Source organism: Pangasianodon hypophthalmus, chromosome 24 (genome assembly GCF_027358585.1).
Source record: "Pangasianodon hypophthalmus isolate fPanHyp1 chromosome 24, fPanHyp1.pri, whole genome shotgun sequence".
NCBI classification, from domain to species: Eukaryota; Metazoa; Chordata; class Actinopteri; order Siluriformes; family Pangasiidae; genus Pangasianodon; species Pangasianodon hypophthalmus.
The window spans coordinates 4,643,725-4,660,752 of record NC_069733.1 but is presented as its reverse complement, the minus strand read 5'-3'; the positions used below and the strand labels follow the sequence as shown (position 1 = coordinate 4,660,752).

The window sequence follows — 17,028 nt, the reverse complement described above, 5'->3', positions numbered from 1 at the left end:
GGTTTCAATAAAAGGTTTTAATATCATACTTCATATTAATTTGCAGTGTACAGAAATGCTGAGTGAACAATATTCCTAGGTGCAAATATGGAAAACAAAAAAAAAAAAATTCTAGCCAATGAACTATCCATCTATTTTTCTACACATATACAGCATGTTTTAGAGTTAATCTATAGTGTGGAATATATACTAGTTTAGAACATCACCTGCTGTTATTCTGCTTATGAAGCTCATCAGTATTAATACTGTTTAGTAAAAAGGTGCAGCTCATGGGATGGCTTCAGCTCTCAAGTGTGCCAAGTCCTGTTTGGGAGGGAAAGATGACACGATTTCTCTCCTCTCTGCTACATAATTACGTAGAACAGAGAACCAGCCATGAGAGAAAAGAACAGTTTAGCCAAAATTCACACCACATTAGAGTCACTCTCCTCCATGTTAGCACAATTTACAGCACGATGTTTTATTTGAGAAAATTACTACAAAACGAGACTGGCTAAGACTGACAAATAAAAAAAAAATATTACAGTTTTACAACAACCTTTTGTATAGTGTTCTAATGCTATTTTTTTAATACTAGTTAACAGAAAGACAGCTTATTGGCACATTAAATGAATTCTCAGCTACATAAAATTAATACAGCGTTAACTCTGCCCTGTAAATCCGTGTAATCTGTTAAATAAAATTATTTGCAGATCAGTAATTTAAGCCAATAGTTACAAACTTGCTCAAATATATATATAAAAACAGCTTTGAACTCTTCTGGTAAGCATAAATCATCTTAGCTTAAGTTTAAAAAAAAAAAGAAAGAAAAGAAAAAGTGCTGGACCCAGGGTACGCATGGCTGAAACTTTTCCCCTTCTGTTTCTATAACCAGGGTGAAAACTTGTGTGATTGATGAGCCATTTGTCATTTTTGCGAATGAACTCCTTCAAAGTATAGTTTATGAATATCAAAAGAGTAAAGACAATAAAATAAAATTCACGAGCATAAAGCATAAATTACAGGACCACTCCGCTGTCTGTACATGTGAGTGTTTGGGTGTCTGAGGCTGCGCTGTGGTGTGGTGTGGTGTGTTGCAGTGTGGTGGGTTGTGTTGTGTTGTGTTGTGTAATCCCCATGTTGAAACAGTTCCTCTCCTACTATGGAGTGGAAGCCAGTCCTCAGATCAATCAACATTTTAACGGAGAGTCTGCTTTAAATCAGCTGGAGGAAAACAGGACTGAGCATGGATTTATACTAGTGTGATGAAGCATGGTTAGTAAATTCAATCCAGTTAAGTAGCGTTATTGTTTCAGCATGGGGAGGAATACAAAGCAGTGAGAAATCATATCTGCACATCACAGCTCACAGCAGACTTCAGTCACTTGTGCCCTATGATCTAAATGAGTTCAATGAAAATTCAAGTAAACAAATGGTGAAGCATGCAGATCAGATTCCTCTACCAGCTACAGTACCATGGAATAAAGTTACAAGCCATTAAAACTTTCGCTGCATGGCATAGAAATAAAAATAAGCTGTCTTTTCTGGGATTCTAAATCAAACATTTTTTTCTTTTTTGCCAAAACAAGTTCATCGCTGATTTTTAAATAAAAGTTTTTAAACCATCTTTTTAGATTTTTTTTTAATGAACTAAAGCATTATAGCGTTACTCGACGTGCTGTGATCCTGCGCAATATTTTAACCTTTGGTTTGTTGTAGCTGAAATGTGGCATACGATCAGAAGAACCGCAAATAAGAGCAAACACTTCAATGTTCTACCAAAAAAAAAAAAAAAAAAAAAAAAAAAAAAAAACACGGTGGCATCGGCCTTCGGGGATGCAAGTAAGCGCTCAGTGATCCGAGTGTGCTCGACATGTCATCTCGTATCTGCGCAGGTGATTGACCAGCGACTGCACGTAGGTGAAGACACACTTGGAGTCAGGCTTCTTGCCCATTATCATCATGTCCTCTACTTCCAACAGGGGCATACAGTTAGCAAAGGCCCTGATGGAAAGAGATTGGAAAAAGGAATAGTCAGATAATAAAACACACACACACACACAGAGTCCATCTTAATGTCTGTATATTAGAATAGCAGTAAATAAATCAGCAGATGTAAAAATATTTACAGGTTGCTCATAACTGGGTTCACTTTAGTGTAACCAAGCAACAGGAAATGAACTGGATACACAGCACTGCATCTGCTCCACACAAAGTTATTTTCTTATTGGATTTATGACAAAGCCTGTAACTAACGGTAAATCAGCAGATATATTAATAGCACTGTACAGTGATTTGCTAACACTGGCAAGAAGCAGGTGTAGGCTTGTTTCATCCTTTAATGACCCCTACGACGTGAAATTAATTGGCTTTTCAGCTTGCCTGTCAGAGAAACTATGTCAAAACAAGCCAAGCCATGCTAAATGTTTGCCTTTTAAATTTTCTGAAGCTGACAAATGAACAAAGTTATGTTTTTTTTTTAAATAGTGTTTGGTTTCTAAAACAGTAGCTAAGGCAGATAAAGCTGGACAGGGATCTTTGATTCAAGAGCGCTCTCTCTGTGTTACACGACCCAAACCAAGACCATGTTTGGGCGTCAGCTCTTGGAGCGGCGCTCGTTTCACAAATACCAAGTGATGGTGAACGTGGCCAGACCCTTGATATGATGTTACGTTGTTCACCGAAACTGACAAACAAAACTTTGATAAAGATCATCACAGTAGTCTGTATAAGCTGAATGCATACACAATGCAGCCCTGATTAACAATGCCATGCCTTTTAAGTTCCCCTATTTCTAGTTTATTTAAATATAACCTTTTGTGTCCTGTTTAATCAACACTTCCAAATACAACAATCAGGAATGTGTTCTGTACTTATGCAGAAGCTCATGTGTCATTATGGTTTTAGGAAAGTAACAGTGTACAGATCCTCAGGCTCAGATTAAAACTTACTGCATTAGCGGTATTCAAATACTGATATCACTATTCATCCATGTGAAGTCAGTGAGAAAATAATGAAAAAGAAAAGCCACATCTGGCAGTGTGCTGATGCAGAGAGCAGGTGTGCAAGATAGTGGCCACGTGTATCCTGCTTTCAGTCAGATTAACGTGAAGTGTGTGCATGCTGCATACCAGTATAGAACGAATTTGCAGCGAAAAGTTTCCAAAGTAATTTCACTTGTACTGAAGCACTATTTAAATGGCATCTAAATCTGATCAAAGTTTCGGTTTTTTTAAAAATTTTTTTAATGTAGTTGCTACGATTACATTGTGTGTTTACTGGCAGTACATTAGAAGAAGAAAAGGCAAGGAAAGTGTGTGATCTTGCTGGCTGATTCTTGAACTGGCCATTACTGCTACAGCTGGTAAAAAGCCTTGCTCTTTATAATCACATAAGCCTTAATATCAGTACTGTATTTTCTGCGAATAAATGATACAATAAAATGTGTGTCATATCACAGGAAAAGAAATCTGACAGAAACTCTATGATGAGGTTCAGCATAGAGGAGACATTTTACCTCAGACACCACCCTGATAAACTGCCAGTGAGAACAAACTGTTGCTTTTAGAAAAATTAACAGATTTAATGGATTGATTTCAAAAAGTGGTGGCGTTCCAGCATGTCTGGCAAAAAAAAAAAAAAAAGGGGGGGGAAAATTGTATTCTTTACACTTTAAAGATATTTCAATTACATCTCAGGTGTTATTGTTTACACCCGAGATGTATTTGGGGGCAATATTACTCAAAAAAACACTTAATAAAACCGACAGAAGTAGCGTTACAACACCTCGTCATAGCGTTTCCAGGTACTGAGTACTGACTGACGCATAGCTTGTAATTCGTTTATTCCCCAATATTTTCTCACCTAACTTTCTCTCCAGATCTTTGTTCCCAATACAAACCACATGAACCTGCATAACATTTAATTATAACATTCATTCACTGACTGTCTGGTGAGTTCAATCACATGTACTAAGAATTACGTGTTCTAGGGCCAGAATCAAACTCTGCAGTGCAGGAAGTGAGCTAAACCCATTGCCTATACAAAAAAAAAAAATCCCCTCCGTCACCACTGGTCAGGTCTTTCCTGAAAGGTTTTATAGTCACTCTCACCGTTTTGGATCAGTTTGGACCTTATAAGGAGTTTTTGGTTTTGACCAAGCCTTTCTGCACCAGGCCTCTGTAGAACTCCTGCAGGTACGTATACACACACTTCCAGTCAGGCTCCCGCAGCCGCACCATGTCGTCCACATCCAAAAGCTGGGGACAGTCAGCAAGCTTCCTACTCGCAAATCCCATCGCCAGGAAACAGCACGTGAAGTGTATTGGAAAAGAAAGAAAGACAGAAAAGAGAGAAAAGGAGGTATGTGGGAGCCGTGAGCAGCCAACATTCAGGGTGAGACAGGAGACAGTCAGGAGATACAAGGGAAAAAAACACACACAACAAAACACACACACACACAAATAGAACAAACATTACATCTGTGTTGACTTACATTTTGATGTGCTTTCATGCTCTATGATCATAGTCACACACACAACAAAAAGTCAAATGGAGCGTCAGTTTACGTCCATTTAACTTTGTTGGTTATTTTGGTTATTTGAGCTGTGGACAGGTCATCTTTCAGGACACAGATATGCAGAAACATGTGACTTTCACACCTTTGTTTTACCTCTAAGTGCGAGACATAAATGTGGATCACAAAGTGTTCAGGAAGCAAAATGCAAAGTGAGAAGAAAGGTATCTGATGAGCAACTCATTTCATGTTCACATCTACAGGCAATGAAATCTGATTCTTAAACTGTGTGGTTGAAAGCTCGGTACAGAGACATGCAACAATGGGACTGAATATTAAAGGCTGGTGAACGTAACTGCTGCTACTTATAGAAGTCAAGCAAAAGAAAAGAGAGCAGAATTAACAAGAGAACTATTAAAAGAACAGAAAGCTTGAGGGGGGATCTGACGACCCATTCAGTCAACCAAGAGATTCACTAAACAATGCCAAGTAATGCTTATCTTGTGTTATTCATTAGAGTCCAGCTGGATGTGTCTGGTTTAGTAAAGAGTCGAGCTGTAGAACTTGTTACCGCTCTGCGTAGAGGAGGGGCAGTGAGAAACGGAAACAAATCAGCAGAAATGAATTATTGGCCATTTATTTCAGTGTACACCAAGGGCCAAGTCCCTGCGGCATGAGGAACTGGCGTGAGGAGTTATGATGGAGGAGAGGGAAGTACTCATTCAGTTCTTATATAAACGTAGCATTAGATCACTACAAGGGCTGGATAGTTTCAAGAGCATTAGAATATTATAGGTTAGTGCCATCAGGAAATGGTTTCCCTTTAGAACCCTGTAGACACCAAGAACCACACTGGTACACACTCTGATCATGGAGATGCAGACTACGAGTGATTTACAGGAAATCTAGCTATAATTTTACCAATTAGCACTTATGCATGGCAGGCTGGGAAAACCACTGGACTGAATTCTGGCTAAAAGGAATTTTTAAAAAACAGACTTTGGCCAAAAGTTTTTCTGCCTATAGCATACTTTACACCTTTAAGAAACCATAAATATATTTCATCCAAACAATGTGAAAATGTTTCACTTACTATTCAACCTTGCCTAGACTATCTTCCTGCAAAGATCATGCTGGATTAGGAGTCAGTCAATCTACTGAATCTAAATCTTCTAACTAGCTAAACTACTGTTAGCTAAATGGGAATGCAGGGGTAGAATATTCCCAGTAGCTGTCCGGTGGACAAGTAGGTTTAACAACCAGAAAAGAAAAAAAAAAATGACTCCTTTCCTTATTGACTTTGACAAAACAAATTTTCATTTGATATGCATGTTATGTTTAACATAACATACTCGTTCTGGACCCTCACCACCTGCCGCACTACACACATCAGCAGAGGAGAGAAGAGATCTGGCTGTGCACTTATCTAGCTCCGTACGTAATTACATTGTGTTCGCTATCACTTTTTTGCCTAGTCAGAGGTTTCTAGATAACCAAAACATGAGATTGTTCAGCACACTGGAGCTTTTACTTGCCACACTGGGGCTTTTACTTGCTCTGATCAAGCTGTCAATAGTTTTCACTATTTGAAGGGTTTTCCCAGGCCTCCATACACACACATGTGCAAGTGTAAAGTATTTTATTCAATAATCAATATTTAGTTTGTTTCCCAACATTATGCAGTAGTGGTGAAAGTGCTTATCATTAAAAAAACACTTATGTGTACTTATGTATTTGGCTTTCTCGGTCCTGCATACTCACTCTGCTGTTTTAAAGGCCACCTCGAAGTTCTGCCTGCGATTGCTAGGGCTGAGGGTGGAGTAGTCAAAGGCCTCTGGGAAGAAGTTGTGCACCAGAGCACAGAAGGCCATCCCATCACTCCAGCTGGAGGAGAAGTTCTGAATATCCACGTTCTGAAAGGAGGGGGAAAAAGGATAAAAGCTAGAGTGAGTGACAGAGTTTAGAGAGTCATGTCCACAAAACAATTTAGGTCCTGTTATCACTTGCTTTATAGCAGCTACAAACCTCACAATCCTCACCAGATGCTCTTAGTTCTGTCTCTTAAAGGTTATGTAATGCAGCTTGATATGGTACAGAGAAACCCAGAAAGCAAAGTCCAGTAGCAGAAAACATACTGCCTTGTTACAAAGCACTGAGACTGGAGACTTCTTCCATAAATGTACAATAAATGTCTCCTTAACAAACAACAGCTTCACCATATCAACAGTTCTACATTTTTCTCTGTTAACTGTTTTATTACTCGTCTTAGATTCTGTGGAGCGCTCATCCCTTTGAATCAGCTGTTTCTACAGAAACAAGAGCGTATTTAAGTATTGAGTTTTATGTATTCATTACAAATAAAATTAGTCAACTCCTTCTGACCAATTACATTCTAAACTTGTGCTGTGGTATAAAACAGCTCTACCAAACCACTATAGAAGAAAGAAAGGTTTAGTGACAAAAGTGCTTGAGAACATTTACGAGTTCCTCACATCATAGCCGCGGGTCTTCGCTCTGCACCAGTCCAGCAGCATCTGTTTAATGGAGTTAGCGTTGGGAACGCCGAAGCTAGTGGAGCGCTGGACCTTCACCTGTGCACCTGGCGAGTTGCTGCACAGAGCAACAAAATTTCACAAAAACACAATTTCAAAATGACATCAAATAATTTACACATCTGTTTCTTTATACATGTTTAATATAATTCTGAGAGGGAAAAAGGTTAAATAATGAGCTAAAACTCAACATCGAATAACTAATTATTTGAAAAAGAGAGAGAGAGCAATAGAGAGAGAGAGAGAGAGAGAGAGAGAGAGAAGGAGAGAGAGAGAGATGCAGCTCACCCTCCACCATCCTTCTCAAGCTTCTCGATCATGGCTTTCCGGGCCTGTGAGGCGGAGGTTTTAGGCATCGTCTGAGCCCTCATGAGTTCCTTTTTACGCTCCGCTTGTCTGCGCTCCAGCGCCGCCAAGCTGCCTCCGCTACGCGAGTTGTCGTCCTCACGATCAAACACGCTGAGAGAAAAATGTCATTCACTATCAATCATTTTGACTGAAACATCAGAGTTCATGTAGTCGTAAATGTTCAGATGGATCTGCATGAGGTCTTAGCTGACCTTCCGATCTTCTTGCTTGTACTGGAGGAAGACGAGGAGTAGCTGAAGGACTTCGTCTGCATGGTGCCTCCTGAAACCGAAGCAGAAATGTTAAAGGGGTTTCAGGACGAGATCGACAGCATGCTGAAAATTCTTAAATTCTTAAAGTATAGATGGAAACAAACAACTCACTGTCAGACTTCTGTGTGTAAGTGGTTTCCATGATGGTGCTGCGGGTCATCCTGCTGCCATCACCTACACACACACACACACACACACACACACACACACACAGAGATAACAGATTTAATTAAAAACAATAGATATTTAGTAGTATTGTTACAGACCACACTAAGCACGCTTTTCTTAAGCATCAAACATGATTTTGTTTCTGCTGTTTTCCCGCCTGTGCTTTTTTTCCCCTCCAGACCCAAAGATATTTCCACTCAGGGCTCGGTACATGTGTTCAGTTGACAGGAAGTAACCTGAACTTGTCACTTTACTTCATGTTTCAAGTTTCATGTTTCATAATGGTGGCGAGTTTGCAGTGTATTGTGGTTTGCAAAGGAGATGAAATTTCTTCCTGAAGGCGAAGAACGCATTCGAAACATGCGACTATATTTTGTACATAACAGCAGTTTACCCTAAACAACTGACCAGCGTTGGGCAAAAGTATAGACACATAAAATATATAATATATTAATTAATTAAGAAATAAAACATGATGAGATAAAAAAAATAATAAAAAAAAAAAATAAAAAAAATAAAAAAATCAGTGATATAGTGGTGCAATGTGGAAGCTGATTATTTTCCTATAAAAGCATGTCCCGTCCTGTCCTGTTTTATTCCTTAGTTAATTAATTCCACAGCAAGATGTTTTTCTTTATTAAAAATAAGTTACTGAGACAAAAAAATGTCCACAAAACCCACTGTCCTGAAGACTTTCCCGGTTCAGAAAACTTAAAATTACAGATTTAACATTGAATCCATTCATGTAGCGCATCCACCATACAAGTCCGTGTGTAAATTTTTATAAGCTGTGATTTGTGATTTTAATCAACACCTTCATATCAATCAGAGTCTGAAATTTTGGCATAAATAAACATAAATAGAAGTTGTGTATCCATCATCTCCACCAAATTTGCACACCAACAGCAGAGGTAAGGTATAAAACAGAGCAAACTGCAGCTCAGTAATCATCTTTAAGTGTAGAAAATACCTGTGATGAGGACACCCTCCCCCCAAGCCCAGAATTCATCCTGTGTATGGACTTCAGTGTGAAAACACACTAAAATATATTGTAATACTGGAAGAAAACTTAGACAGCTATAATTATGCTGATGAAATCGTGCACCTGATTGTGCGAAGCGGTTGGTCTTAGTGACCTCGCTGACGGTGGAGCCATCGGCTGACTTCTCGATTTTCTTCATCACCACCTCTCCTGCACCTGGCCGATTCTTCGGTGCTCTCTCCTCTCTCTGCTGCCGCAGTTCCTGCAGACGCAGATCCCTCTCCTTCTCCCGTTGGTCTGAGCGGAAGAAAGAGTGGGAAGAGTGTAAAGATATTGCAGACAGGAGAGAGACGAGATGCGAGGATGAGTGAAGAAATATGTGATAAAGTGTCAGACACATTCACTGGACCGTTTTTATGTAGAATCCCTTAAACCAAGCGGTGAATGACCTGAAACCTCGAAAGCACGAGTCACACATCATCTCCAAAACATCCACACGCTATCAAGTGTATGAGGCAGAACTGAAACACAGCTCTAATGCAATTAATATCTTGGTGAAACCAGCAAACTGAAACAATCTTATTAGTTAAAGGAAAACTACAATCAAAATAAACGTTTGTTATAAACAGCAGAGTCTAGAGTGAGGGTTCATGGCTTAAACCACCCCTACGACTCATCTTAGAGACTGAAGAAAACTAAAAGACTACGATCTGCCTTCTGCTGAGGCGGAGAGATGCCATGACTTCTTCAAGGGAAGCTGACCATCACTAATTAATCATTAAGTTTATAAAAATAAAGTAAGAAATCCAGGCAGTCTGAGAAATTTAACCAGGACCACAGCGCATTTCAATTCTCGAATCTGATTGGTCAAAAGGTGTTGAAGGCAAAGTTGCTGGTGAAGGAACGACTGTTCATAGCTGCTATGATGGAAGTTATAACGATCAAACGATGCTGTTCTTAAATAAATGAATAATTGTTGGTGTTGGCAAATTGCTGTGGTGTAAAAGGAATAAAACACTTTGGGATGTGGTGTCATGTGAAAATAGACAGTTTCAAGGTGGTAGCTAGACGGTAACTCCTCTTCACATCGGGCCCCATCACACCACCCCATTATTGATTATTTTCCTATTACAGCACATCACCAAAGGTTTTATTCCTTACTTATAAGTGTGATTTTAATGAGATTTCAATTTCTAAGACCACACAGCTTCTTTGGTAGTCTGTCAGAATTCTACCACTGTGTGGATACAGAGAACACACACACACACACACACACACAGAGCAAAACACTGTGTTAAGTAAACACTCTAAAACTTTCGTATGATAAATGAACACATTGGTCATGCAGTTGCAATTTTAACAGCATTGCTTCACTGTTTAAACACAGATGCCAAATGAGCAAACACACTGCAGGCACATGCACACAGTAACAAACCCCCCAACACACACAAACTCGTGATCCCAGATCCTACCGAGCTCCTCCTGTGAACATCCCAACCTGGCCTCTACAGGCAGAAAAAGGAAATGAATGATGGCGAACTCAAACAAAAAGTCAGGAACGTAGAGAGATCATGAAGAAAGATATGGAGAGTGAGGGTGAGAGTGAGAGAGAGGGGGGAGAGCAACAGAGATTTTTTTTTTTTACCTCTTTTTTTCTTTCGGAGCTCTCTCATGGCTGCTCTAATCATTTTTCTCTCCTCAAAATCTTTGGAGTCATCAAGCTATTACGGCAAAAAAATCAAATCAAATCAGAGTGAACACCATCCTGGACTAGTCAATTCATTCATGTAATAAATGTCATGCATGGTCACGTCTTTTACATAAACAATGTTATGGTGTTCACAATACCATTTTGTCCAGGATTTCCTCATCCTCAATGGCCTCGAGCTGTTCAGAGGTGAGTGAGCCACTGCTGCTGGTGACGCTGTGTGTGTCTCTTTTCAGCTGGGATACTGATGAACCGTTCTGGACGAGTGGAGCCTCGCTGGCCTTCTGGAGAGCAGGTTCGACTGAAAACACAGGCTCTGTTTCCATCTGCGAGGGACAGGGTCAGAAAAGAAATGCTTATCATATCACAGCCTATGGATTTATTTTATTTTATTTTAAATATATAATTTCTGGGTAATTTACAGAAGTGGCAGGTTATGAACAACTTTCAAGGGGAATAATTAATGAGTGCCTGAAAGAATAAACCAAGTAAAGAAAAGGGGATTAAAAAAAAAAATGTGTGTGTGTGTGTGTGTGTGTGTGTGTGTGTGTGTGTGTGTGTGTGTGTGTGTGTAGGGTCTATGGAGATTGCGCCTGTATGTCATCCATCCTCCCAGCTGTGTTTACATAAAGGCCATGGAAGCAGGCTGACATTTAGACAGGCATGAGAGCTTGCTGATTTCTGCGAATGTTCCTGGGAGAATGACCAGCCCACATGCCTGCCCTCGTACTCCAGTTCTCTCTCACTAAGCTCTCCGAATCGACCCGGAACTCCCTGTCCTGCCAGGTGGGATGAAGCGTGCTTTACAAGCTGAGGGTTGATAATCACCAAGTGAGCTGTTCGTGATACGAGGTGACCGATACGGTTTGAGCAGGTCAGTCTATGCACGGGAACAACGGGCACTGAAATGGTTTGGGTTTGTTCATAATAGATATTCTCAAAATATCATTTATTATAATTTACTGAGAAATGACACTAAAGTAGTCCTAACTGGGAGGAGCTAAAGCAAACATTGCATGGTACAGCTACTCTTAAGTCGAGCGATAAACATACCACAGTAACACATTCATCATTAATAGTGTTAATAACAGACATAGGCGATGTGACACAAATATCATATCATGATACTTAAAAACATTTCTATGATACATGATATGTCACAATATATAGGATTGCTAACAAACTGCCAGCAGAACAGTACTGTGTTGCATTTAAACAAACAATCAATGTTTAGAAAAATAAATTATACTGATAAGGATGAAAATGTAGTAAAGTTTTAAAATTTTACCATCTTAATAGCTAAATAACATTAACATCAAACGTACATTGTTTGTACACTGGCTTTACAATGAAATATCCAGTGAATATCATATAATATCAAATATCATATCACATTTGTCCACTGAGTATTTGGACAACACTATAAATGGCTGTACCAAACACTACACAACATCCTAAACGGTGTCTTTCACCAGATGTTGCCGTTTAACAACCACTTAACTACAATAAAGTTAGACAACTCAGCTCAAGCTGTAAACACACAATGAACTGTGAGGTTATTAGGCTTGTTTATTAGCTAATAAACGAACAATTCTATGTGCGTGTGCGTGTGTGTCAGGATGTGAGTGTGTGTGTGAGTTAGAGAGAGAGAGAGAGAGAGAGAGAGAGAGAGAGAGAGAGAGAGAGAAATGAACAGAAAGGGATCGGGATATGGTGAGTGTCTTCAGTGCTGACAAGTGAACAGGAAGACGAGGACCAGCTATAAACAGAACAGATTTTTCTTTCCATAAGCACACGTGCTATAGAATATTCATGCCAATTTATTTAAAGTGGTCAAAAAGTCAGCAAGGCTCTGCACTAGTACTGGCTAGATTTTGACCGGGTGCTGAGAAACGTCTCCAGCCGTATAACTACAGGATGTGCTGGGGTTTTTTTGTCCTCTGCTATAACACTGCCGTCTCAGTGGACACACATCCAACAAGTGACACAATGACATGATGACAGGTCCAAACAACAAAGTAAAAATAGCTCGAGTCTTGCTGTAGAAAAAAATCTTATATACAAAGTCTTGGCAAAGACAAAATAAGCTTTTAACTGAATGAAGTGTCTGTGTAGAGACTCCCGGACATATGATGTAAGAGCTGGCTGTTTAAAAAGACACTTGTGCTTACTTAAGTTCAAAATGAATTCATACCAGTGAAGTCCGGTCTATTCTTTTCTTATATACAGTAGGTTTTTATAACGATCAAACGACTTTTCACTTAATTGCATATACATCTATATATATATACATCTATATATATATATATATATATATATATATATATATATATATATATATATATATATAAATAAAAGGTTAATTACTACCTTTAATTAGGGCTTCATTTTCAGATAAGCTGTATATCATTTAATGTTTAAAAAAAAAAAAAAAAAAAAAAAAAAAAAAAAACCTTAAACCTTTGCTTATTTTCAGTGGACAGTTTTGAATCTATCTGGACTGGTTAGAAAGCTGGCCTACAGAAACTGTGCCACAGGTGTTGACAAATCATTGTGTTCATCACTTCTGTTTTATGCTGTAAGGTCAAATACATTATTCAGAAATCCCTTTATGATCAGGTAAATTTTCTTACCGCAGAATGCAAGCAGCAATCTCAGTTTTGAGATTATCGTTCATGTTAAAGACAAAAACGTGCTCTACATTTGTCCAAAGCTTTTAGGCTAGGTGATTTTTTTTCTCTTCTAATATTGTAAAGTGCAAAGCTGATCCAGGCTTGACACACACACACTGCACCAGGTCCCAGTGCTAGAAAATGTACTGCTACTGGTCAATACTGCAAACTACCACAAAAAAAAAAAAATACTCAGGTCACTGGCTAGGCTAAAATCCTTTTGGTGCTGAATTTGGCATTTGGGGCTGAATTAGGCATGCTGGCCACAGTTCAGATTAAAGGATTGTGCAGGACTAAGCGCTGTGCAGGATGAAGCTGTAGACCCCAGTGGTATGGAACTTGGACAGTAAAAGGAGTATGCATGAAAAGAGGGCACAGAGGTTAACCCTCACTGTGACAGCTGCTCTTATCTACGGATAGCACTCAATCTTTTTTTGGACTATGTGGCTAGTGTAAATGTGCGGTCCCTTAAGCTACATAAGTGCACTATATTGCATTGTTACATACTTGAAAAGTGGCCTTATCAGTGTTGTCTTTGTATAAACAAATATCAAGCCAATAATTAGACTCCATGAAAAAAATTTACAAATAAAAACAGAACAATAATTCAACTCCCTTGAATCTCTTCAACGTGCCTAAATAAGCCATGATGATGCACATAAATGCAAGTCTGGCTACAAGCTGGAGCACAATTTTGCAAAAAGGAAAAAATCCTAAAGTATACCATGCTGTTGCTACGGGAGAAGCAACCGGTCTGCGAAGATGTGGAGGAAGAGCGTCGGAGGGCAAAGGCAGGTGGATGTGGAACGGGCTCAGGGCTGCTCTCAGAATGCACTTTGTTTAGAGGTTCAGCATCTTGATTTTGTTGAAGTTGAGGTGCTGCAAGCCCGAGAGCATGACACAGGGCCTCTATCTGCCTGGCGAGTGTCTCCTGCTGGAGCTGTAATCTTAGATTCTCCTCTTGCAAGGTAGCAATAGCTTCAATAGCTGGGGCAACCTGAGCTGCGGCTTCTTCAAGACGTGCATTGATGTGCTCGCTGAATGCCTTTAGATCGCAGTGGATCTCTTGCACGGCACATTGGAGAGTGAGCTCTAGTCTGCACACTTCATCATCAGCACTTCTTCCTTCCTGGTCTGCAGGGTCATCAACCAGAGAATCAGCAAAAAGATCTCCGATCACTGCCTCCAGTCCAGACTCTGCACACTCGCCATCCAGGCTAGTGAGAGGTGCTATCTGGTCTTCTGAGGTTGCCATGAGGTCCAGGTCGACACCAGGCATGGTGAAGTTTGAAGATATTTGCGAGTTACCAACACACACGAGCCTGGACTTCTGAAGGATTCTTCCAATTCCAGAAACAATTAATTGAAATGTCAAAGTAAACAAAAGATGAAACCTTTCACTGACACTGCAGAAGCTACTGAGTTTGCTGGGACAATCCCAGCTCTTTATATCCCCACCCCACACACACACACACACACACACACACACACACACACACACACACACACACACACACACACCAGCTGAAGTCTTCTCTTCAGCTGGTCAGAACAGGAGAGCCAATAACCAGGCCCGGAATGCAGTCACCATGGCTGCAAAGGCCCAGGGCACCCCCTCTAGTTCAGGTGCCACAGCCAGGTCTATTTATCACCAGTCATTCCATTATTCTAGTGTATAAACACCCCTTCAGCCTCTACTAGTGTCTATTTAGAGCTCTTGCCCTTCACACCTCTTCCAGCAGACAACAGGCAGCCGTGGGGCAATCGGTGAACAGTGATTCTTTTTCAGTAACACACATTAAATGAAGTGTGTGCAAATGTTAAATAAACTGAAAGGCCTTTCTAGTTGAATGTGATGACTGTTATAGATCATAATCAATCTCTTGATATAAATACAGAATTACAGAAAAAAATGTGTTCAATATAATTTTGTTTTATTTTTTTGGAACTCTGCTCATGCTTCGTCAAATGGCAGCTGAACACACATTGAGGAAAGCGCTAACTGCCCTCTTCTGCATCCGTGAGCATGCACAACTGGTGCTGCTCTGACTGACTGAGGAGAAAGTAACAAAAACCTTCTCAACCCGACCCCACCGCCATTTACACTCTCTTAGACGCCCAGCGACGTCGCTTTTCCGCTGCGCCTCTTGCATCCTATAGAATTCTGAAAGAGAAGCAGATTTTTCCAGTGGTGTACTAAGAGCACAGGATGATCTTTGATGGAGTCCCAGAATATTTCGGGTAAAAGGAAAACACATTAACTTGTTATTCGAACCTGCCAGCACTCTCCCTTTCAGTGGAAAGTCTACATTTCAATCAACTCCAATGCAGTTTAGTGATAGATTATCATTTGGCTCCCTAGCAAAATTTGTGCTTGAATATATCTTCATATCCTTCCACAAAAATGTCATATACTATATTCCACAATAGGTGACATTTCATGCCATAACCAAAGTGGGTTGGCATTTCAGTACTCGTGAAAATGGCATATTTTTAAATATATAAAATAGCACCCCAGCTGATGCACTGAGCTATTTGAACATAGGGTTGCACACTACAATAATATAAATAATTCTCTATTTAAACCCATATATTTAAGGCTCTGGGATTTTACCAAACCATAGTCTCCAAAATCAGAGCACTCGGAATAGTAATGAATCATCCGAAGACTGGCAACTCTGCCAACATTTTACCACCAGTGCAGCAAAAAAAAAAACAACAAAAAAAAAAACAAGAAGAACGGCAAACTAGAGTTAGTGTTAGAGAGAATCAGATCATATTAATCTATTAATGAATTCAAAGTGTATTAAATTTTGGGAAAAGTGCTTCAAGACATCCAAGTTCAACAAAACTTAAAATTTAATAGACTAAATTTAACTTCTTCAAGCAATTCAAGCATTTGTGAATATCCCTTAAATAATAAAAGGTATTTGCTCATTCGGATTCTCTTTTTCTATAGATGAATAGATGCAGCCACACCTATTGTTGTGGACGTTATACGCTTATATTAATAACAATGTGAATTTTCAAAGGCAAGGTTTGCACTAACAGCATGACAGAATACATGTACAGGACAGGAACATTTATCAGACAGCTGTCAGTGGACTAACAATGCCTCTGGGCACTGACAGCAATACATCTGGCCATTACTGACAGCAGGGCATCTAATAATAACAGCCATAACTCAAAAAAAGGCTTCAACCATGCAGAAACTTTGCATAAAGGAAGAGGAGCCAGGAAATGAGCTGACAAAATTAGCTACAAGGCAGGTAGAGAATGTTCTTAGTGTAACTCATTAACAAAATAGAAAAAAAAGTCACAACTAAAATTAAAGGTTTGTTTTTCTTAGGAATGATTTAATAGTGGCAGCACGTCAGATGTACTTCATGCATGGCACACACACGTGTAACCTGAGCTAGGACGGAAGACATGATGACACCCAGTTTATTAACAATCGCTACATAAAGCTCACGCAGCAGCGCATGTTCTCCCTGAACTGCGAGCTGCACAAGCCTCAGGATCCTGCAGACTGCAATCTGACTGTCTAGTGGCACTTGAGTACACCACTCGCTTTTCAGCAGTGACACACTGAGCTTTTTGGCACAAGCTAGAGTGACTGGTTTGAAAAACATTTTGAAGCAGTTAGTGGTGAGTAAATGAGAACTGCAATATCAGGTCAGTGGCAGTTGATTGTGTGCAATGGCAGTCTAATACTCTCTCGCTGTGAAATCTGGCCTCGTTTATTACCGAGACGTACCAGACTGCTGAGGATTAGTGAAAAGGCTGGCTAGAGAGACTACTCAAAGATTAGAAAGTCAGAAGAAACACTTT

The 17,028-nt window shown here is 39.7% G+C and overlaps 1 protein-coding gene across 5 annotated transcripts in view; it reads right to left on the bottom strand.

Annotated features, from left to right (window-relative positions):
- Positions 1 to 2: 2 nt before the first annotated feature.
- smtnb (smoothelin b) overlaps positions 3 to 17,028 on the bottom strand; it is a 55,818-nt gene continuing 38,792 nt past the window's right edge. For 2 of the 5 annotated variants that reach the window (XM_026939616.3, XM_026939620.3), the window contains 10 exons: positions 10,666 to 10,851; positions 10,463 to 10,538; positions 10,290 to 10,322; positions 8,941 to 9,114; positions 7,779 to 7,841; positions 7,608 to 7,677; positions 7,336 to 7,506; positions 6,988 to 7,105; positions 6,257 to 6,408; positions 3 to 1,983 (listed from right to left, as the gene is read on the bottom strand). In XM_026939616.3, coding sequence (XP_026795417.2) covers positions 1,830 to 1,983; positions 6,257 to 6,408; positions 6,988 to 7,105; positions 7,336 to 7,506; positions 7,608 to 7,677; positions 7,779 to 7,841; positions 8,941 to 9,114; positions 10,290 to 10,322; positions 10,463 to 10,538; positions 10,666 to 10,851 — 1,197 coding nt within the window. In that variant the 3' untranslated portion in view covers positions 3 to 1,829. Of the gene's footprint in view, positions 1,984 to 4,091; positions 4,261 to 6,256; positions 6,409 to 6,987; positions 7,106 to 7,335; positions 7,507 to 7,607; positions 7,678 to 7,778; positions 7,842 to 8,940; positions 9,115 to 10,289; positions 10,323 to 10,462; positions 10,539 to 10,665; positions 10,852 to 17,028 lie in introns of all 5 variants that reach the window. The other 3 variants (XM_026939617.3, XM_026939621.3, XM_026939618.3) reach the window with 3 other exon arrangements.